The sequence below is a fragment of the Protopterus annectens genome, chromosome 1.part0 (assembly GCF_019279795.1).
Source record: "Protopterus annectens isolate FY-2018-M chromosome 1.part0, PAN1.0, whole genome shotgun sequence".
Lineage (NCBI taxonomy): Eukaryota > Metazoa > Chordata > Ceratodontiformes > Protopteridae > Protopterus > Protopterus annectens.
The window spans coordinates 1,521,012,543-1,521,035,692 of NC_056725.1; the positions used below are offsets into that span (position 1 = coordinate 1,521,012,543).

Sequence of the window (23,150 nt, forward strand, 5' to 3'; positions counted from 1 at the left end):
TGCCTAAGGGGTCCTTTATGCATGCTTCAACATGCACCTAGGCATGTCCTTCTGACTTACGTGCATATGAGCTATACTGACTCAACAGCTGCTGAAAGTAAACCTCCCAGCACTGCTGTTGGGTTCAGTGGTGCTGCAGGTCATACTACCTGTCTTCTCACAGCACAGGCAAGCTGGCACTGCCCACTCATGTCCATCCTTCTTACCTCAGTCTTTGTAGTAGCCAGGCTTGCTAACTCAATCTGGGTCATCTGTTTCATAATCAGAGCTTTATGCCACTCTACCATGGGAGATAGGAGGTTGGCATAATGAACAAGGTCTTTATCTTACAGTACAAGGTGCAGAATTCGATTCTCATATGGGGTAGTTGGCTAGGCTTATAATGGCCCACAAGGGTAGTTAGCCTAGTACTAATCTATGAACCTATGATCAGGTAAGGCGGCTTTGAGTAAATCAGTTTCAGCAAATTCTGTTTTGTTGAAGCTTAAATGTCAAACTGCCTTTAGAGTAACCATCACTGTCAGCAGCATTCTTGTTAAAGAACTGCCTTTGCTATCTGCAATCAAATGCTGAAGGGCTTGGTTTGGAGGGTTTTTGTGTAAATGAGACAGAAGTCTGATCGTGTTTTTAGCTGTCTTGTGCTTGCAATTCAGTTTTGCTGTTTTCTATAGCAAATGTTGCAGATGGGGAGTGAGAACAGTTTCCAGTGATGACATTCTCTGCCTTCTCTGCAGTTATATGACTGGTGCTACTGGAGTTAAGGAAGGAAAAGTGTCTGAGGCAAAATACCCCACTTGGAAGGTGAAGCAGGATTGCCTCAATGTAAAATATCAAGAAAAAACAAGAGGAACAAAGTGCCCAAAGACTGCAACCAGCAGCAATCACTAAAACTGTAAAAGAGACACCACTTCCAAAATTATAAACCTGTAAAAATAATCTTTTATTAACACTTAATGAAATCACCCCTCCAACGGGCACACACACACACACACATATATATATATATATATATATATATATATATATATATGGGTCTACTTCATTTGCCCTAACTTCTGATTGACTGACACCCATTTGCCCAATCCCATTTGACCAAAATTTCATTTGACCAACACTTCATTTGACTGACACTTCATTTGACCGACAAATATTATTGGCAAGTAAATGGGATATGCCCCCTTCCCCACTGTACTGCTACCCTGGAGTAAGAATATATAGTTGGGGGGGTGTGGGGGCAATGGGGTGTGTGGGGGGCAAAGCCTCCCACTTACTTTTGTTTTACTAAGCAATATTAAAGCAAAACTAAACAATATAATATGCAATTAAGTGTCTGTCAAATGATGTGTCAGTCAAATGAAGGGTCGGTCAAGTGACATTTCGGTCATTTGGTCTCGGGCAAATGGGTGTTGGTCAATCGGAAGTTAGGGCAAATGAAGTAGACATATATATATATATATATATATATATATATGTGTGTGTGTGTGTGTGTGTGTGTGTGAATGGTCGCGATTGTAGTGTTCATGATTGTGGGTTTTCGTGTATGTGGTTTTTTGACTATTCAGTCTCGAAATACTGAAATTCGACATTCCAGCATTCCGAGATTGTATAGTGAATCCATATATATATATATATATATATATATATATATATACATATATATATATATATATATATATATATATATATATATATATGTGTGTGTGTGTGTGTGTGTGTGTACATATATGTATATATATATATATACATGTATATATATATATATATATATATATATATATATATTTGATTTTTTTTAAGTAACTGTTTCCTATTGCTGTTAGTTATGTCAGATTTTTTGTTTTTCTTATTGTAGAGTTGATGGTTTGTCCCTCAAATGATATAGTAAAATATAAATGAAATACAATTTCTTGGTACTTCAGGATTTTTGTCTTAAATAACCCAATCCCTAATATTTACAGATTTCACCAGTGTATGTACACTTGCATATAATGCAGAAGATCATCATTTCACTCTTTCCCACCTTGTGTGTCCTTAACAAAAGTTACTGTCTCCCATATATGGACTGGTGCTTCCAGTACCAAAGGGTCAGTGATGCTAGGCACTGCAGGAGCAGTTACAGACTGGAGGGGGCAGGAGGTCATTGAGCATTTGTACAGCTGGAGAATTGGGAGGGAGGAAGAGAAACGGAAAAAAGGACTAACTGATAGAGGGGATGCAAACTGTTAGATTGGAGCAGGGTGAGTATAGTTAAATACACCAAATGAAGTATAAGTTGAGCAAATTATTTGATTAGGAAATAGAAAATTATGAGTAAAGTGAGGAGGACAGCATCTGAACTTGATATATTGCTGAAAATAAAATTGTGATTGACTGTGAATTTAAGGTGTACTGTCTGTGGTCTCATTGTTGGTGAAGCTGAGGTATTTAAAAATAATTCACTAAGGACTCATGTAAGGTAAGAGCAAGAAGGCTCCAATAAGGTAAGAACAGGAAGGTCAGGACTTTAATTTAGTGCCAATACTAGAGTTAGGCAGCCTGAATAGAAATGAGAAGTCAGACACACATTTGAATTGCTGGAATTCCACTGAAGTTATGAGGAGAAGCTAAGCAAGGGGAGTGGCAAAGGTAGTATTAAAAGAAAAGCTTACATGTTCTCTAGTGCTGAAAAAATAAATCTAGCAGGTTGCCTTAGCCTACAGTGGATTAAGGAAAGATGGCAAGATGAAAATCATACAGACTGAGGAAAAATACTTGTAAGATTGTGTGTACATTACTCTCCTGTTGGTAATAAAGCAGCAAGCAATGGAGGGATGAAGAAGGAATGTTTGGAAGAGAAGAAGAACAATATAAAAAAGTGGTTCCAAGATATGCAAAAACAAGTAATTATGGAAGATATGAGGGTGAGGGAAAGAGACTGGGGTCGTGAAACAGGATGGTCATGGCTAAAAGCTCTTGAGGTAGGGGTATCTAAACATGCAAAGATAAAGGATGTGAAATATACTATAAATTACAAATGAAAGTAATGTAATGACTGGAGGTAAAGGTGAAGAAGAGATGAAAGGATGTGTAGTGGCATCATGAAGGAAAAAAAAACCTTGGGAACTGCTTTCTTGGAAGTAAGAATATGAAAAAAGAAGTGAATCTAGGTATGATGGAGAGGGGGCTTGGCCACAGATTTAGTAAGAAGTAAATAATATTCATAGGTTCATAGGTGTGTACTAGGCTAACAACCACAAGGGCCTTTTTAAGCCTAGCCATGTATCCCAAATCTGTGACAAGTTCTGGTACCAATGATAAGTGTAAGCAAAGTCTATGGAGATGAACCATTTATAAACAGGGGCCTGGTAAATGAACCATTTATAAACAGGGGCCTGGTAAATGAACCATTTACAGGCTGCTTGTGTCCATTAGAGACAGGTGCCAAATCAGGGATGAATTTCTTGTTCCCCATCCAATTGTCCAAGTTACAAATTGGGTTAGGGCAAATTGGGTTAGGGAGTAACTCTGCTTCACATGATTGGGGAGCCTATTCCAGAGATCGGCTAGTGTCTGGGATACTTACCTGCCTCTCCAGCAGGTTCCGTTTATAGCATGGGCAAGGTTTAAATCTTTAGAATGGATAATTCTGGTGCTGTTTGTTTTATGGATATGCAGGATGTCCTTAAGGGTGGGGTCTGACAATACCTTGTACGCCAAGTATAGATCTCCCCTTAACAACCTGTAGGAAACAGAATACAGGGATAGGGCCTTGAGGCAGTCTGCAGAAGTCATGTTACTTTTGCCTTGTATTCTTTTAGTGAGGAGCATCTGTGGACGTTCCAGTTGTTGGATGTGTCTGGTTATGTAAATACCAAAGTGGGCATTGTACTCAATAATAGGTCTGATGAATGCCAAATCAGTGGAAAAATTACCTATTTGGACCTAGATGCCATACCTTTGTTTATGAGTTGCACAACATATAATGATTTCCTCTCTACTGTAGATATGTGATTGTCAAAGGCTAAATTACTGTCTATGTCTGTCCCCAAGTCCATAACTACTGGGTCACCTCTTAGGAGTATATTGTCAATATAATAGTTACCAGGACTGGATGACATCCCAAAGGATACTATTATGCATTTCTTGGCATTTAGTTTTAGTCCATGGCTCTCACACCAGTTATTTTTCTGTGGCAGCCCTTCCTGGAGAACATCTGTGACAGTGGGGGATCCTATGACTGCTCTTAATTTGCAGTCATTTGCAAATTTATTCAGCCAGAGGTCCTTGCCATTGGTCTTGACTTCACAGAAGTAAATGCCAAAAAATATCAGTCCCACGACCTATCCCTGTGGGACTCTGCTTGCGACTGGCCTCTTTGTAGAGGTGAACTCCCCAGTTCTCCTGGGTTATGTCTGTGAGCCAGATGGATATCCACAAGGTGACATAAGGGTTTATACCTAACCTCTTGAGCTTGTCAACAATGTGTAAGAGGGGGATTGTGTCAAACACCTTGGCCAGGTCAAGGTTGGCAATGAAAACCATTTTGCCCTCATTCATTGCTTTGATGACCTTCTCAAAGAAGTCCACCAGGTTGAGTAGGCAGTTCCTGCATTTTTATGAATGTATAGGCTGTAAAAAGGTCAAGAAATGAGAAGGGTTAGGGCAATAGAAGTTAAAGCATGATAGGGATGAGATCAATGACAACCAGAAGGCTGACCAGGAACAGGAGATAACTGAGCTGCAAATACCAAGGATTACAGTGCAAAAAGAAAGAAAAACAACAAAAAAAAAAACTGCTTTTATAATTTTAGGGGTTGAAGAAGTCTTTGAAGTAAAAAAAATGTACTCAGTTATCTAACTTCCATGTCCTATAAAGTGTTAGTGGTAAATCCATACATTTTCTAAGAAAATTTACTTATAAACTTATATTGCAAACAAATGCAAATATTTCTGTCATTATATATGCTACTCAAAAGATATAAACAATGCCATATAAACACTGCTGATGATTATGGATATTGAAGTCTTAAAATTAATTTAATTCACACTCTGTACAGGCCATAATATGTTTTATACAAAATTCTGTTAACAGCTTACACTATCTCATTGCAAGACAGTCCAGATCTATCTACAGCTTTTTTTGTTCTTCCATTTTTATACGAGGTTATGGCTGCTAGGCCTGCCACACTGCCTGCTGTATCACTATGTATGCCCTATGCACTTGTTTACTGAAGCCGTGGGCATGAAGCTGCATGTTTCTCTATGCATAAACTGAATCTGGGATAGCGGTAGCTCTCTGCAGCTGAATTTCACTTTAGCCATGTATTCACAACCAAATGTAGCAGCAGGAAGTGAATCACCATCTAAAGGGTTGAACCATATTTTCCATAATAATACCCTAAGACTGATCTGTAATACCTGTACTACCATGCAAGTTACATGGTATGTGTCAGTGGTAGCTGTCTGCCCTAAGGAAAGCGATCAGGTGGTACATACCATTCATCTGTAAGTGTCATATTTTAAATGTTAACTCAGATATGCAAATGCTATCTTCTCTCAATGAGTTTCACAAAAAGTTTCTAATATCGCCACTGTTGTGAAATCTACACATACAGTTTTTGTGTACCTATGATCCTCTCACCATGAGTTTTGTCGCATTGCATTTGAGCATCATATACTCCATTCTGTTTGGAAATATTGCAGTCCGTATTATCACAGTGAATATTTCATTGCCCATAAATAACAGCAACATATCTCCATCAGTGATCATTCGATATATGCATTTTTAGTGTCATCTGATGCTTGTCACCACACACTATCATGAAGCTTGATGTAAGCTGCTGTGATTCCAGTGAAGCAAAGACTGAAGAAAAATATTCTGTTCAGTTGACAAAGTTACTGTTGTACAGAAGGAAACATGAAAATATACTACATTGATTGAACATCTTAAAAGATTTTCATATAAGAGCAACTGCAAAGACAATATATTATTTTAACTTTAGACATATACCTGTTCATATATTTGATGCAGCAGGTCTGTTACCAAAGATGCACTAAAATTAATTTTAATATAACAGAACTCCATACACAGTCACTGGGCACCACAACAGTTAATGTAACATGCTAAATGGTGGTTTAGGATCTTGTTGGTGTTAGTTACATAACTACTTGTGTAATCTTTAACAGCAAGGAATTAATGACTGTTTGAAGGCCTATGGCTACCCAAGTCGATGGGGATAGCAAATGTCTCAGCATTGCTTAAACTGGAAGGAAATAAAAAGGATCTCTCATCAACAGACTGTGTTAATGAAATGAATAAATTATTTGCCAGAGTACTTACATGCATGTGGAGTGTGTAATAAGAAGCCATGTTAAAAGGTGGCTTTTAACAAGGTCAGATCATCTATAGTACAAAGGTTGTTTATAGACAGCTTTATGGGCTGAATAGAGAGTGAAAGAAGTAGAATGGAAGGGATGGCATGGTTTGATATTAAAACAAGAGGGAATGTTGCTTACCAGAGAAAAGCCTTGTGGGAATGATTTTTGGAAAACTTTAGAAGTCGGTTATGAACCATTTATAAGAACTGAAATAACAGGTTCTGTTTAATAGTGTAAGGTTAACAGATGTCCATTTAGGACAGGTGAGTTAGACAGGGCTTCTCTCTTTCACGCTACCCTTTTAAGTTAGTTATCGAGGTCCTAAAAAGGCAGTAATGAGAGACTTGTCTGCTGAGATGTTTAAGCAGGGTGAATAGTTTTAATTTGTTGATGACCGCATATCTATTTTACTGGATGTGGGGAGGTTACTACTACTGGTACTGAATCTTTCTTCTTACAGATTTATTTTGGAAGAATTTAGACCTGAAATGCCATGCATTTAAGTTACTGTTTGTCCCATTTGCTTAGATGTATTATCAGCGGTATATATTAGTTATCTGTTGTTGAGCTGGGATCAATATGTGAATGCATTAAAGTGTTCCATATGCTAGTAGACAAAGTTAAGAGGCAGTTAGATGGATGGAGTCCAAAAGTGCCATAATTAAAATTATGGTATTGCTACAATGATTGCATTTTGTGACCAAAGCAGTCTTAGCCTAGAAGAGCCAAGGTAATTAATGAAATGAAAAAAAAAGAGCTAGTCAAGAGGTGCTTACTACTCAGATGAAGGATGTGTGTTGGGGCATGCCTGATTTCAAACACTTGTCCTGGTCATAAATGTGGCTTAACTGATAAATGAAGGAGAAGCAGTCACTACTGTGAGAAAGGGATATAAAGTACTCAACAGTGTCACATGTCTGAGAGAGCTATGGATAATGGGAAATATATCAGACTGGATTAAATAAAAAAATGTATGGATTATTCAAAAGCTGGTAGCATTTGGGGTGCTCACTAGTGAGTGCTAAAAAGAGGAGGAAACAAAATATGTTGAAGACAACATTGGATATGAGGAGTGTGATTAGAGTGAATCCTTTTGGAGATTTAGTAAGGGAATTTAGGCTATGTTGTGGAAGTGCTAGATATAGGATCCAGCTAAGAATGCACCATGGGAGTAGAAGCTTAATAAAGGAAAAATTTGCATGAGATTGGACATGAAGCAGTTGTCTCCATTAAATCACAGACTTTAGCTACAGAACATTAGGAGGTAAAATGTGCAAAAACCTGGGAATGGAACTAGATTCAAGAATGTACCCTTCCATACACCATGGAGCCTGCTTTAAATTTATATATTTGTTTTGGGAAATGAGATATGCTAGAATTTAAATTAAAAAACCCTGAAAGTTATATTTTATTTAATGAGATTTTTTTCAGAACACACACTTGTTTATTTTTGTTTTCCTTAGGCCTTCCATTTTGTTGCAATATTTAAAAGGGTACACTGTATTGAATCCTGCATTTCTAGTGTGTGGGGGCTACACTCTGGAGCATGGTGTACAGTTCTAAAAACTTTGGTTATGCCAATGCTGGATTTGTAGGGTCTTTGACAGACCATGGAAAAGCTGGATGAGGGAAACTAAAGTATGAAGGATGCCCATCACTAGGATGAGACAGTAGATATGAGGAAAAGTAAAGGATGGTAGTACCCATGTAGAATATGCATACAACACTGCTACACTGGATGTAAAGGGTGGTAGTACCCATGTAGGATATGCATATGACACTGCTACACTGGATGTAAACGGTGGTAGTACCCATGTAGGATATGCATATGACACTGCTACACTGGATGCAAAGGGTGGTAGTACCCATGTATGATATGCATATGACACTGCTACACTGGATGTAAAGGGTGGTAGTACCCATGTATGATATGCATATGACATTGCTACACTGGGTGTAAAGGGTGGTAGTACCCATGTATGATATGCATATGACACTGCTACACTGGATGTAAAGGGTGGTAGTAACCGTGTATGATATGCATATGACACTGCTACACTGGATGTAAAAGGTGGTAGTACCCATCTACGATATGCATATGGCACTGCTACACTGGATGTAAAGGGTCGTAGTACCCATGTATGATATGCATATGATACTGCTACACTGGATGTAAATTGTGGTAGTACCCATGTACGATGTGCATATGACACTGCTACACTGGATGTAAAGGGTGGTAGTACCCGTGTATGATATGCATATGACACTGCTACACTGGATGTAAAGGGTGGTAGTACCCATGTATGATATGCATATGACACTGCTACACTGGATGTAAAGGGTGGTAGTACTTGTGTATGATATGCATATGACACTGCTACACTGGATGTAAAGGGTGGTAGTACCCATGTATGATATGCATTTGACACTGCTACACTGGATGTAAAGGGTGGTAGTACCCATGTATGATATGCATATGTCACTGCTACACTGGATGTAAAGGGTGGTAGTACCCATGTTTGATATGCATATGACACTGTTACACTGGATGTAAAGGGCAATAGTACACATGTGTGATATGCATATGATATTGCTACACTGGTTGTAAAGGGTGGTAGTACCCATGTATGATATGCATATGACACTGCTACACTGGATGTAAAGGGTGGTAGTACCCGTGTATGATATGCATATGACACTGCTACACTGAATGTAAAGGGTGGTAGTACCCATGTATACTATGCATTTGACACTGCTACACTGGATGTAAAGGGTGGTAGTACCAGTGTATGATATGCATATGACACTGCTACACTGAATGTAAAGGGTGGTAGGACCCATGTATGATATGCATATGACATGCTACACTGGATGTAAAAGGTGTTATTACCCATGTATGATATGCATATGACACTGCTACACTGGATGTAAAGGGTGGTAGGACCCATGTATGATATGCATATGACACTACTACACTGGATGTAAAGGGTGGTAGTACCCATGTATGATATGCATATGACACTGCTACACTGGATGTAAAGGGTGGTAGTACCCATGTATGATATGCATATGACACTGCTACACTGGATGAAAAGGGTGGTAGTACCCATGTATGATATGCATATGACACTGTTACAAATGGATGTAAAGGGCAGTAGTACCCGTGTATGATATGCATATGAAACTGCTACACTGGATGTAAAGGGCGGTAGTACCTGTGTATGATATGCATATGACACTGCTACACTGGATGTAAAGGGTGGTAGTACCCATGTATGATATGCATATGACACTGCTACACTGAATGTAAAGGGTGGTAGTACCCATGTATGCTATGCATATAACACTGCTACTCTGGATGTAAAGGGTGGTAGTACCCGTGTATGATATGCATAAGACACTGCTACTCTGGATGTAAAGGGTGGTAGTACCCGTGTATGATATGCATATGACACTGCTACACTGGATGTAAAGGGTGGTAGTACCCATGTATGATATGCATATGACACTGCTACACTGGATGTAAAGGGTGGTAGGACCTGTGTATGAAATGCATATGACACTGCTACTCTGGATGTAAAGGGTGGTAGGACCTGTGTATGAAATGCATATGACACTGCTACTCTGGATGTAAAGGGTGGTAGTACCCATGTATGATATGCATATGACACTGCTACACTGAATGTAAAGGGTAGTAGGACCCATGTATGATATGCATATGACATGCTACACTGGATGTAAAGGGTGGTAGGACCTGTGTATGAAATGCATATGACACTGCTACACTGGATGTAAAGGGTGGTAGGACCTGTGTATGAAATGCATATGACACTGCTACACTGGTGCAGAAGACCCTCAATGACACTAAAGTGAGGATAGATGGTCTAGAAGCTGAGGAGCTGAATAGCTACCAGCTTGGGGATGATTTATGGAGGCAGAGTGGACTTTCTCATCCTGTGCAGCAATAGTGATGATAAATGGCTCTTTAAAAATGTTTGTGTGTAATACTTGTGGTGAGTGAAGTTAAAAGTGAAATGTGGAGGGTAAGAAGGTGGATATAGTGAGGGGTGCTCTTAGGTGCCTGATGAGATAAAGAAGCGAGATGGAAGGAGTGATCATGATGCCTAGCACTTGGGCTAAACTCTGGCATTTTCATGAGATTCAGGATCCCAAACATGAAGTGTGATGTAGGTAAGGAGTGGACTATGGGAGACAGGAGAGACCTACCTACTTACAGGTTTTGTGGATCCAATTCAGTGTGTACAAGCAGTCTTCGTAGTGGACTTTCTATATGAATGCACTCATTTATTCAAGTAAACATCTACCTGGCTCTTATGTCATAATGGCCTGTGTCCAGCATCAGTATTTGACCATTCATTAAAATATAAAAGTTGCTCTTCTGTTTGGTTGAGTAGATTTTTTTTAACTGAACAATTATTAAAGGTATTCATGAAACAAAGAAAATCTGCCTTGAGTCAGTCGCCAGTTTTCTAACCACATCAACATTTAATTCTCACCTTCATAACTTTTACATTTAACTATTTGTGAGGCATGGGGAATGAAGACCTTTTCAGAACCTGACATACATACCATATCCACACCTTTAGGAAAACAAGTGGCTTCCATTTCTCATTTTTCCTTCTGCATCTTCTTCTACTGAGGAATAGCTCATCCACACTTCTAAACTTCTTCCACCACTTTCCATATATTATCACTGCTTTTCTTCCACTCAAACATAAAAAAACTATTGTACATGCTTTTTTTCTAGCACATCCCATATACTAGTTTTAATAAACCAAGCCATCCTTCCGATTTATTTAGAATTAAATAAAGGGTGTTTTCTTCTTGTTTTGAGCTGTAATATCTAATAAAAATAAAATAATTGTATGAATAATTAGGGGATATTTAAGGCCATGCAACTGTATTACACTATTGCTCTGCATTGAAACAAATATTTTTTGCATAGTCTTGAAGGAAGGGTTATGCATTTCTCAATTACTAAATATGTCTATTAATTAAATAATTTAATTTCCTGATGATAAATAGACACCATTCACTAATTATGCTACAAGAAATTAATATTTGCAAAACTGCATCATGTTGAATGGAATAGCATTTGAAACTTAAATTAGTAAGAAGAACTAGCTGGGATACTCCAAAGGCAAATTCTGTCTCTGAGTCGAATTGCTAACCTTGGGGTACATGCGAGGGAATAATGAACTCCAGAAGGCTGACATGTGCTTATGGAGAGAGTTCAATGGTTATAAATTTAACTGCAAATATTTTGCTTAAACCACATTTGATGATATCTGTGCAGGGCATGAGGCACAGGGTGCAATGCAAGATGAAAAGAACTGTGCCACTAGAAGGTGTCCAAAAGAAAACTTTCAGATTGGTGAGTGGGGTAGCTATCAGATTGGTGAGTGCAGTAGCTATCAGATTGGTGAGTGCTGTAGCTATCAGATTGGTGAGTGGGGTAGCTATCAGATTGGTGAGTGCAGTAGCTATCAGATTGGTGAGTGGGGTAGCTATCAGATTGGTGAGTGGGGTAGCTATCAGATTGGTGAGTGGAGTAGCTATCAGATCAGTGAGTGGGATAACTATCAGCTTGGTGAGTGTGCTAGCTATCAGATTATGATGAGTGGGGTAGCTATCAGATTGGTGAGTGGAGTGACTCTGAGAGAGGAAGTGGGTGGGTGAGACTTCACAGTTACATAAGGTAAGGGGAAATATAAAGGAGACACACTGAATAGGAAATGCAGGGAACAGGAAGGGGTATAGGCAGCAGGCTGCAGAACTAAGTCCTCTCTGGAGCCAGTAAACTACTGCTTAGTCAGGGAACTGCCTTCCAGGACTGGTAGTGACGTATACATTCATGGATGACTATAACAGGACAAGAAACAGGTGGAACAAAAGGTGAGAGGGGAATTGGAGGGCTGGGGGGGGGGGGTAGAATGTGAAATGCACCTAAAAGACAGACTAACTAGGCAAATTGCCTCCTTTTAATGTTAGACTAATGTAGTGTAGTATAAAAATGCAACTCTTTCTATCAGAATTGCAAAAATGTTTACAGATTAAAGTCATTGAGATGAATTATTGCCTAAACTGACTGCTTCATCACTTAAGAAAGTAACAACATTTAGTACATAACAACTTTGCAAATCTGAACATCTTTATCAGCATTTTGCCTACAGAGTTTAAGGATCTCTTGTCAAACATTAAAACAAATAGTGTAAAAGAATAAACAAAACTGAAATCTGTCATGAAGTTAAAACATTTTTGTTGTCAGAAAAAACAATGAAAGCTTTTGTTAAATCCTACTTCTTTTTCTTGTTTCAGTTCGTCAGGATGGTGGTTGGAGCCATTGGTCTCCCTATTCCTCTTGTTCAATTACCTGTGGAGAAGGTATCATTACTCGCATCCGTCTCTGTAACTCCCCAATCCCACAACTCGGAGGCAAAGACTGTGCTGGCAGTGGGCGTGAAACAAAAGGCTGCAAGGCTATTGAATGTCCAAGTAAGCAAATCTTTTTGCTCTTATGGAAAGGATTTAATAATGTCTGCAGAGCACTAGCAACAGCATAGCCATACAAGATATTTCATCAGTTGTTGTAGATATTGCCAACTGTTATGAAACTATGATATTGAACTTAGAGAAATACAAATAACATAATATGTACAGAAATGTTACGCTTTCACAGAGGTTTGCTTATTGAAGAGTGACTGGGTTTTCCTGTTTCTCTGAAGGACTTTACTATAACCTTCAAACTACAAGACAAGTTGTTCTGGTTTTGCTTCATCTGCTTATTTATTTGCATTAACATTTATTGGTTTTGACTGTACAATATAATAACAAATCAGTGAAAAAAATCTTTATTATTAAAGCTTGCAAGGTATTACAATATCTGATTTCCAAACTGGTTCCAGTTATCCTACATAAAACTGTAAGTCTGGTTATCATACTTTGCTAAAAAAAATGTTTAGCAGAATATGCCATATTTCATCTATCTATATATAAAACACATACATCATACACATACATATACATTGACACCAACACATAGAGGCACACGCACACTGAAAATGGACCATATTCTCAGTTTATACACATCACGTGTTCAGTGCACCTAAAAGACATGACTTAAATGTAATATCATGCCTACAGCTGTTACAGACATATGGAATTGATACATATACAGGAAGAAAAGAATGGAAGTTTTGAAAGCCAATGAAAAATAAAACAGTTGTAGATGTAAATGCAATGGTTATTCTCCCATTTCACTCATGACATAAAATATAGTCATAACCACTGCAGCCTATCCTTTTTTATTGCGTAATGGAAGATGATATGTGGAATCCTAGTAACTTCTTTTCCTGACTAATTGGTACTGCCTAAAAATATTCCTTTGATGACTTCCTAGTTTCCTAGTCACAGTGAAATACTAACCACCAAGTTTTAAATGCAGTAATGGTTTGTCATAGAGTGTGTCAGAAATCTGTGCTGCAACCTACAGCAAGACACTTGTGGCTTAATATAATTATCCGTATGACAAGTGAGAAACCTGCCCATATTTCTGAGCTGCTGTAGATGGGATGAACATGGCTTCTCAACATCAGTCCTGATGAGGATCTCTAGTTGGAGGGATGTGCTGTGAACAGTGTGCCCTGGTGAGAAGAGACATTAAGTGTGTCAATTACTTACTGGGTTTCAGGGAGACAGTATACCACCACATGATTCATTGGCTTTATTGTACTGTACTACTTGACTTTACAGAGTGGCAAAACAAATTACACAGAGTCTTGGACAAAAAGCTGTGTTATGGTCTTACGCACAAATACTGAACAAGACCAGTAAGTTCCACGGCCCTGTGAAAAGCATCTCTTAACATACTACATGCCTTGCGGAATCATTCAGAAACCATACTTCTGTACTATTAATATGAAGAAGCAACATTGTGAATGCAGCATACCCATCTGAATCTGTATAGCTCACTGCTGCAGTTAACTTTAGTGTTACGTGCATATATATTGCAAGCCACCACTATCCTGCCATGAAGTTATGCTGGGCATTACCTTTAGTACCACCAGAGAAATAATAGTCACAGATGAGCATGGCTTGTTTACAGTAGCATAGTTATGCAATCAGCTTTCAAACACCCCCATAATGCAGTGCTATACATTGTTTGTCTCCTCAGATTAATTGCTGTATACTTGTTTCACAATCCCTTCAAATTAAAACACAAAATTGGTGGACAATAAGTCTGCACCTTTCGCTCCACTCATCCTTTCCCATTTGAGTAATAATTAAAATGTATTTAAGCTCAGCAAAAAGCAAGTAAATAAGAAAATAAATATTCTGCCTATACCTTGGTTGAGTAAGGTCTGCAGAACTTTTTTGTTCCTTCATAGAGGCACTGCTGACATTTAGCAAAACTGCATTTCATTTTTCTTCTGATGTGCTTTTTCTTGGTGTGCAATTTGTAGTAACAATTTCTTTTCCTGTTACAGTTGATGGACAGTGGGGCCCGTGGTCACCATGGTCCACATGTAGTGACACATGTGGAGGTGGGTTGCGTGAACGATCTCGAATATGCAATAGTCCTGAACCACAGTTTGGAGGCAAGCCATGTCTGGGAGATGCCACAGTAAATGAAAGATGCAACACACAGAGTTGCCCCATTGGTATGTAATGCATTTTCCAAATTGTTAGAGCTAATAATCACTTAATGGTCTTAGAAGTTTGAGGCCACAACATCTCTAGAATCCTAATCAAGCAACACAGTTAATCTTGAACTCACACATAAATGTCTTTGATATTCTTTTTCAAACCAGAAATAATGTTGACACCAAGACAGTGATGATGGGGTCTAAAGTTGGACAGTTAAATAACTCATACCAGTCTTAAAATGCCAATGGCACTTCCTGCAGGCTTTCTGAATAGCATGGAACTAAGAAAGCATACACTATCAATATGCTACTTTTAGAAGATGGGTCTTATTAAAAAAACAAGTGCTTTTTATCTAGAACTTTGGTCTTCCAAACACAAGTAAAAAAGCAATCCTCTAGCATAAAACTAACAATTTTACTGTTTTAACAGGAAATGATTTAGTGAATACTCTCAAAAGGCCCTTATGAATCCAGAGATATCACTTGTGTCAAGTAGCAGACATCATTCTCACTGTTGGTTTTAGTTAGTATGATATCTACTGCAGACTGAGAATGGAAGATTATAACAACGGAATATAAAACAAAACAGGCACTAATAGCCCAGGAATGAGTTAACAGCTCTACCGTGCTTGTGGTTGAGAACTGTTTCTTATGATTACATAGTTTAAGGGTCTGATGTAAGAAATTTTGACATGTCCTCATTGGAGGCACAACAGATAAGTAATTGTCTAGAGATATGTGACACACATTAAAGACACAGAAAGTGGCTTTTCATAGGTGTTATGGTTGATGTCTCTGTTGCAGTTTACTTTCCTACTGGTGAATTAAAAACCAAATGAATGCGTGTTAATGGAGTAATATAAAAACACTGTGTACAGACTCCAGTGCTGTAAAACGCTCTCATTAAACTTTAACTCTTGAAGTTACAATCCCAATTATGTGCTTCAGTAGTTCCTGCCAATATATCAGCTTACTTAAAACAAACATGAATTTAAGCTGTAGCATGCAGTAATCATGTTTTTTTCAGGCAGCTATCTCTCTCTCGTTATGTGTGTGTGCATGTATTTATATATATATATATATGTGTGTATATGGGATCTGTACATATGCTCGACTGCATCTTTCACCGAATCCCAATTTGGTGAGCATACTTGAGCGAAAGTGCTGTTCACCGAAGCAGCACTTTCTCGTAAGTATGCTTGCTGTTCCGGTCGTACTACGGTGCGGTAAGGGAAAATTCCCTTTTCCCCACTGTAGTGTGACCTCAGTGTGAGAATATTAAAGTGGGGGGGTGTACAGGGGGCAAGTAGATTTTGTGTTTTTTTTTAACATACTTTAACGAAAGCGCTTTTTCGATGAAAGCGCTTTCGTTAAAGTGTGTTCGGTGTTAATGGATACGGGCTTTTGATCTTTTGATCAAAAGTCCTAGATCCATATATATATATATATATATATATATATATATATATATATATATATATAGAGAGAGAGAGATGTATAGATAGATAGATAGATATAGATATACATTATTTATTTTTTATACCTATGACATTATTTTCTCTATCAGCCTTTCTATCAATATGTATCTATATATCCATCTATCTATACATGTATAAACAGAAACATGTTCACCACACGTACCATTAGCATCATCATTAACCCCCTTTTACCCCTTTTCTACACAGGGTCAGAGTGTTGTTTAACTGTCAAGACCTCTCAGTTCAGTGCCACTCTCTTACCTTCTTCGGCAGTAACGCATGGATGTCTCAGTTCTTCTGTCACACAGTCTATAGCTTGGCTGGATGTTCTCATTTCCTCTTGCCTTCTTACTGTCTCACTCAAATCTCCTTTACTAGATCATCTTCTGATTTCCTGCACTAGGGACTGAACCCCTGTAATCTGTTCTCCTTGACTTTTTCGTTTAATGGGAGTACTATTGCTTCTTTGCAGAAACTCTCCATAGAAGTGTCCAGGTGTCATAAGAGATATCTTGGCCTCTTGTTAACTGAGGAAATGAGGAGCACCATCTCCAGTTTTCAATGCATCTGAAGACAATTTTGATGCATCCTGCCTGGACCCAAAGAAAACATCCCCTACAAAGGAAAAATCCTACAAAGGAAGATGGAAAAAATGAGCGATGTCTGCTTACTGAAAATACAGTCTACCAAAAGATTTTAATAATCTCTACCTATTTTTCTTGGAAAGAACCATATGGTCTGTTTTTGAGAACAGTGTTTTACTGTTAACAACCTAGAGTGATGAACTTTAAAGATATGCCATGTACAGAAGTTAGTGGTGTTAACCCAAATTATTCCTCAACCACCCTCTTCTCCCCACGGAGTATGTAGAAAGCACACCAGAAAATGTGTGTGTGTGTGTGTGTGTGTGTGTGTGTGTGTGTGTGTGTGTGTGTGTGTGTTACACCTAATATCTGCAAAGCAGCAGGCCTAGTAATAATAAAACAGGCTTGGAAGAGAACAAAGGCATTGTGGGTAATGTTAGCTGATTGCCTCCTGGCAATTATTTATTGTCTGTGCTTCCAAGATGTTGGAATTTATAAATATCTTTTATTTACCTTCACAACCATTACATTTTCCTTAATAAATACTCAGCAGCTCTGTATTTCCTTATCCATTTCCCATTCCCACACTATCCCTTTTAAGCTTTACTGTCTCTCTTTCTCTCTCTTTCTCTGTCTGTATCTTTGTTTTTCATTTTTCCCATAGACCGTTATGATTTTATTTTCTTTTTTTTTTACTGAACTATCTTTCCTGTCCTTGGTTTGAACATTTACTTTTCTGACTGCCTTTCCTGCTTCCTTCTATGTTAACTGGTATCGCCCTCTGTCTTCATCCTTCTGTGCCTTGTATTTACTGGTAGTTACTTTTCTCAAACCCATTGTTTGAACACCACTGTGTTTAATTCCTTTGTTGCTTTGCATCCTCTACAGTAAGATTAAGCATATTTCCTAGACACTAGAAGTTATCATTTATTCCAGTAGTTTTCCATGCTAAAGTTGGGAGCAGTCATATTTTGACTGTTTTCATTTTACAGGTATAATAATGGTGAACCACATTGTTTGGAGTTTATTTTTTCCAAAGCAGCTGTCCATTTTCAGGCCTGAAATGCTTTTATCTTTTCTACCTTAAAATCTCTCCAAATAATGTTTAAGAATGCTAAGAAAGCTGATATTTCTCCAGTGAAACTTGAAAGAATACCTACACTCTACACGGTTCTTTGTTATTCATACTCCATTGATCTTTCTACTGCACTCAGACTTTCCTCTCTTCTTACCAGGTTTCTTACTACAACACTGACAATCTACCTACTTCATATAAATTGTGTCTTTGATCTCTTAAAATGTATCCTGTGTTTACTCTCTTTAATCTCTTTCTCCCCTTCTGCAATTGTTTCACTCACCACAAGCATACACTTACATTTCAAGATCTGCATGCTCTTCAAACAATTGCCCTCATCACTGTCAACTTACTCTGTAATGTTCCACTATGGATTTGTTCAAAGGGACATACTGAATCTAATCAGAATGCATTAAGTAAATGTTTTGTGTTTCCCACATGCATGTTACTACTCAACTGCAAACCTGTTTTCTTTATAACCGTAGGAATTATTGGGATCACTGACAAATATTCAGGTCACTGTGATTGCCTCACACAAATGTGATCACAAATAAGCAAAAGCTCACAAATGTAAACATCATTTGCTAGTAAAACAAAAAAAATCACAGACTCCCCTGCACCCTCCCCCCGGGTATCCCTGATACCTCAAGATATCTAGCATCATGGGGAAAGGGGAAATCCCCTAACCTTCTGGCTATTTGTCCTTCTGGAAAAAAGCTGGGCAATCATGCACTAGTGATAGGACAAATGAATGTCGATCACTAGTGTTTCAGAAACAAGAATGGCTTCCAGTTATTATACCTTCTACAAACATGTATGTTCATAATTCAGACTGTTGAGATATTTTGTTTATTATACATTGAAAACAGGATCTATTTAGGCCAGCCTGATTATTTTGGTTAGCAAATGTAAATAAATATTTCACAAACTTTCATACTCAAACTGATGTATATAAAGTGATGTGCTGCTGGCCTGTTGGTAGATATTATATTCCAGATTTTAAAATGAGCGACAGCTGGTGTATGGCCAGATAAAGACAAACTTTGTAGCAGCTTTCTTTCTTTTCTTATGCTTGGGTTTTGGATATAATATGGTTATATTTCACTTGTTAATTATAATAATTAACAGAATATCTGGTACTGAATTTACAGATGGATGTCTGTCCAACCCTTGTTTTGCTGGGGTACAGTGTATCAGCTCTTCTGATGGATCATGGGCGTGTGGATCTTGCCCTGCTGGTTACCAAGGCAATGGCACATTCTGTGAGGACCTAAATGAGGTATTATGTGTCAGAAATTCTACTTGAATGTTTTCAAAATGTGTAATATATTATGTTTTTTATACATTTATATGTCCTTCCTTACAGTGTGAAATTGTGCCTGACGTTTGCTTCAAAGTTTCTGGAGTCCAGCGTTGCATCAACACAGATCCAGGCTTCCACTGTCTGCCATGTCCCCGTCGATATAAAGGAACTCAGCCCTATGGTTTGGGATTAGAGGTGGCCAAAAAAGAAAAGCAAGTAAGTACTTTTTAAATACACATAAAATTGTAAAGATTGTCACATTTTACCTGTAGAAGCATTTAGATATAGAAATCAAGGTAATGAAAACAGTCCACAGTAATTTATTTATAAATGATGATTAAAAAACAGTTATTAAATGAACATTTAAAGCAATAAAATAATACATGTTTAATGTATTGGCTGTTTGACAATTGCATACACTGTTAAGGTTGATTGACTTTCTTTCTTCTTACATATTTCCATGCATCAGATCCCTTTGTGAAATATGTTTCTGCAAAAGCATAGGTGATGGAAATTATTTGTTCAAATTCTGCTGAAGATATTATTATCATTAAAACTTCAGTGAATTCTGGGGTTGGTCCAAATCAGGTGCCTCATCTACCTCTCCAGTCTTGTCATCTCAGAGTCCATTTTATTAGTTAGGTGTCACACATATGCACCCCCTCACTCAAGAGATGTGGAGGAAGAGGATTTTCCACCACATAAAATGTAATTTCACCATTTCCTGTATATTGCATAAGCTAAGTGAACAATGGAATCTATCAGAGTATGTTAGGAAGACTTTGTTTTGACTGTGGCAACAGATTCTTTCTTTATTAGAAATATTACCGGAGGGCAAAAAATCTATATTCTGTTACTTGTACATTTAAGTGGATTCATCAATCTGGCATGACACTTGCACAGTAACAAATCAATAATGCGAACTAGTAAGAACCAAAACATTACCCACTAATGTTCAAAGAAGGAGTTCAAAGAAAAACTCTTTATGGGATTGCATTGGTTCTTCTTGGACCGCATATCTGAACCTTATTAATTTGTCTTTCTCTCCCTCTCCTTCAGGCTTTTCACTATTTCTCTCAAGTGCACTTAAATGTATACCACTGTACAAAATGTATCTACATTTTTTGTTTGTCGGTCTGACTGACTGATTTGTTTATATTTATGTTGGTAAAAGTAAAATTTCTCGCCCTATCATTCCACAAAACAAAACATATATATTCATGTTTACAGTTTTTACATGCATTGGTCATTGCCCACTTTTGACATGCACTGGTGGTGGACTGCAGCAGAAAAAAATGTATTTAAAACATTCATTTTATACAGTGCAGTACATAAATTTGATATGGCAAAGGTAACTACATAACTTATAAAGAGCACTCAATGACTTTAACATTTAGAAACGATAACAGTTAATACATCAAAATAACCATAATAAAATATATGAAATGAAGACCAAATTAAAAAAGTCTGTTACCCCCAACTTGTTTTTTTAAAGGCATTAAATACTTTTTTATAAGAAACAGTATACCTGTAACTACCAGGGTAGAAATTTAGTAAAAATACAGGTGGCTAAGAAGAAATTCCCTGAACTTGAATTGCCTAAAGCACAAAACATTGAGGAACAAAATATTGATTACCGTTTTACATAGAAAAAGCACAGCTAGCATACAATTTCTAATTGTGTGCCAGAAGTGATCCCTTTGTTTTGAGAAATGTCTCCCTTCTTTGTGATTGTGTGACTGTGGATTTGGTATATATAAATGTGATGTTTATGTGTGTGGGGGGGGGGCTTCCTCCCATATCAGAGAGTGCAGGAAAAGCACAATTTCATTTTTTGCCTTTGTTTATTTTGGGAATTACTTTTCATTGCTTTTGTATCCTCTGTATCTTGATATTTAAAGTTCCTCAACAGAACCAGAAAAGGATGCAGGAGCAGGGCAACTTACAAAGATGGCTTAAGGTCTCATTTTTAATTTGTAAAACCTAGAAATGTTAGATATTTGTTTTTCATACAGTAGAGAAAACAATTATCTTTTATTCAAAGTTATATTCCAGTTTCATCACAGTCTATATAGTGATAAGTATTTCATTTGTTGAGGAAATTATGCCTTAGCTACCCCTCCCTACCTCACTGTTGGTCAGTGTTTTGTAGACTAGTCCTTACAGATTTCTATGTGTATACAACAATTATAAACTGATCTTAAATAAATCTTGGGTAGGGACACTAAACATCTGCTTAAATAATCAGGAAGTAGAATATGTACTAAATTATAAGCTCAGAAGTCAATTTCAGAATTGCAATAAATGTTTTCAAATCATGAGCTACAAATGTGAGAGTCATTCTTCCTCTTTTGGCTTATCCTGTTTAGGGGTTGCCACAGCAGAACAATGTTCTGCAGAACAATTGGCAGTGGAGTTTTACGGTGTCGAGTTGCCAGCCCGGCACCCAACCTTCCACAGAAGGCACACACATGCACATACTCAAACCTAGGGCCAACTTAGAGTGTCCAATCCACCTACAACATGTCTTTGGGAGGTGGGGTGAAATCAGAGCACCCGGAGGAAACCCACACAACTGCAAGGAGGACATGCAGACTCCACACCGTAAGCACCCCAGCCAAGAATCAAACTGGACAACCTCTTGCTGAAAGTAATCTAAGTAATATGTGACAACTATCATGCTGCTATATCCTGTGATTTTGACATCTTGTAGACAGCTCAAGGAAGTCATTCACTGGCAAATGCAAAGCCAGGCTGAATGGTAAAATCAAAGGTCCTTTTTGGCATAACAGCTAGCAGTTAATTTATTTTATTTTAATTAAAGAAATAACTATATAGTGATGAGGTAAATATGAGAAGGATGTCATAAAATGCTCCTTATCAGAACTGTGAGACCCAGTAGACGGAGTCTTTTTTTTTACATAGGCAAACATATAAAAGTAATCAAACCATCAAGTTCACATTTACAAAGATTATACATCACAGAAAATCTTCTGCACAATCTAATCAATCCAACATTACATAAATTGTTCAATTTCTGCCTTTTCGTAAACCTCATTCCTCCTCCAAAAACTTATTCTACATGTATTGTGCCTACAATTTCCATTTATTTCTATGTGATTTACTTGTTCCCTTTATTAAAGATCAGTCTTCCAATTCTTTTACCTCTTTTGTAATATCCAGTGCTTCAAATACAGCAGTAGGTTTAAACTTTGATTTCCACTTTCTAGTAACTGCTTTTTTGGCAGCCAGCAGAATTAAACTTAGCAGGACTTTATTGTGTCTAAGCATTTCAGATCCTGTATCCCAGCTCAAAAAAAATAATTTCCTTAGTTTCACCCATTTGCCCACCCAGTACTCCTCACAGAGGTCTAGCAATGGATTATATTTTGAAATTATATGTTACCCAGTACTGTAAGTCTTGAAACTTTGAGAATTAAAATCTGATTCTCAGAACGAACAGTGAATTTTGGAGCTCACTGTTACACTTATGACATTTATCTGTGGGGCAGGGGTGGAATATGCCCTGTACCCCTTACACTGGGAGCTGCTCCCCCACAACCCTCCTACTTATATATGATAACGCCGGGGTCATTGTACCATGAAGTGGGTTGATACCCTGAGGTACTGAGGTTGCATATCTAATGTATATTCCTCTTGATTTCACACTTAACATCACAGTTACTG

General features: G+C 37.7%; 1 protein-coding gene across 2 annotated transcripts in view; it reads left to right on the forward strand.

The window, feature by feature from the left end:
* THBS2 (thrombospondin 2) overlaps positions 1-23,150 on the forward strand; it is a 534,332-nt gene that overhangs the window by 228,348 nt on the left and 282,834 nt on the right. For both annotated transcript variants that reach the window (XM_044067817.1, XM_044067825.1), the window contains exons 9-12: positions 12,697-12,873; positions 14,865-15,038; positions 19,312-19,439; positions 19,527-19,679. In XM_044067817.1, the coding sequence (XP_043923752.1) occupies positions 12,697-12,873; positions 14,865-15,038; positions 19,312-19,439; positions 19,527-19,679 (632 nt within the window). The remainder of the gene's footprint in view (positions 1-12,696; positions 12,874-14,864; positions 15,039-19,311; positions 19,440-19,526; positions 19,680-23,150) is intronic.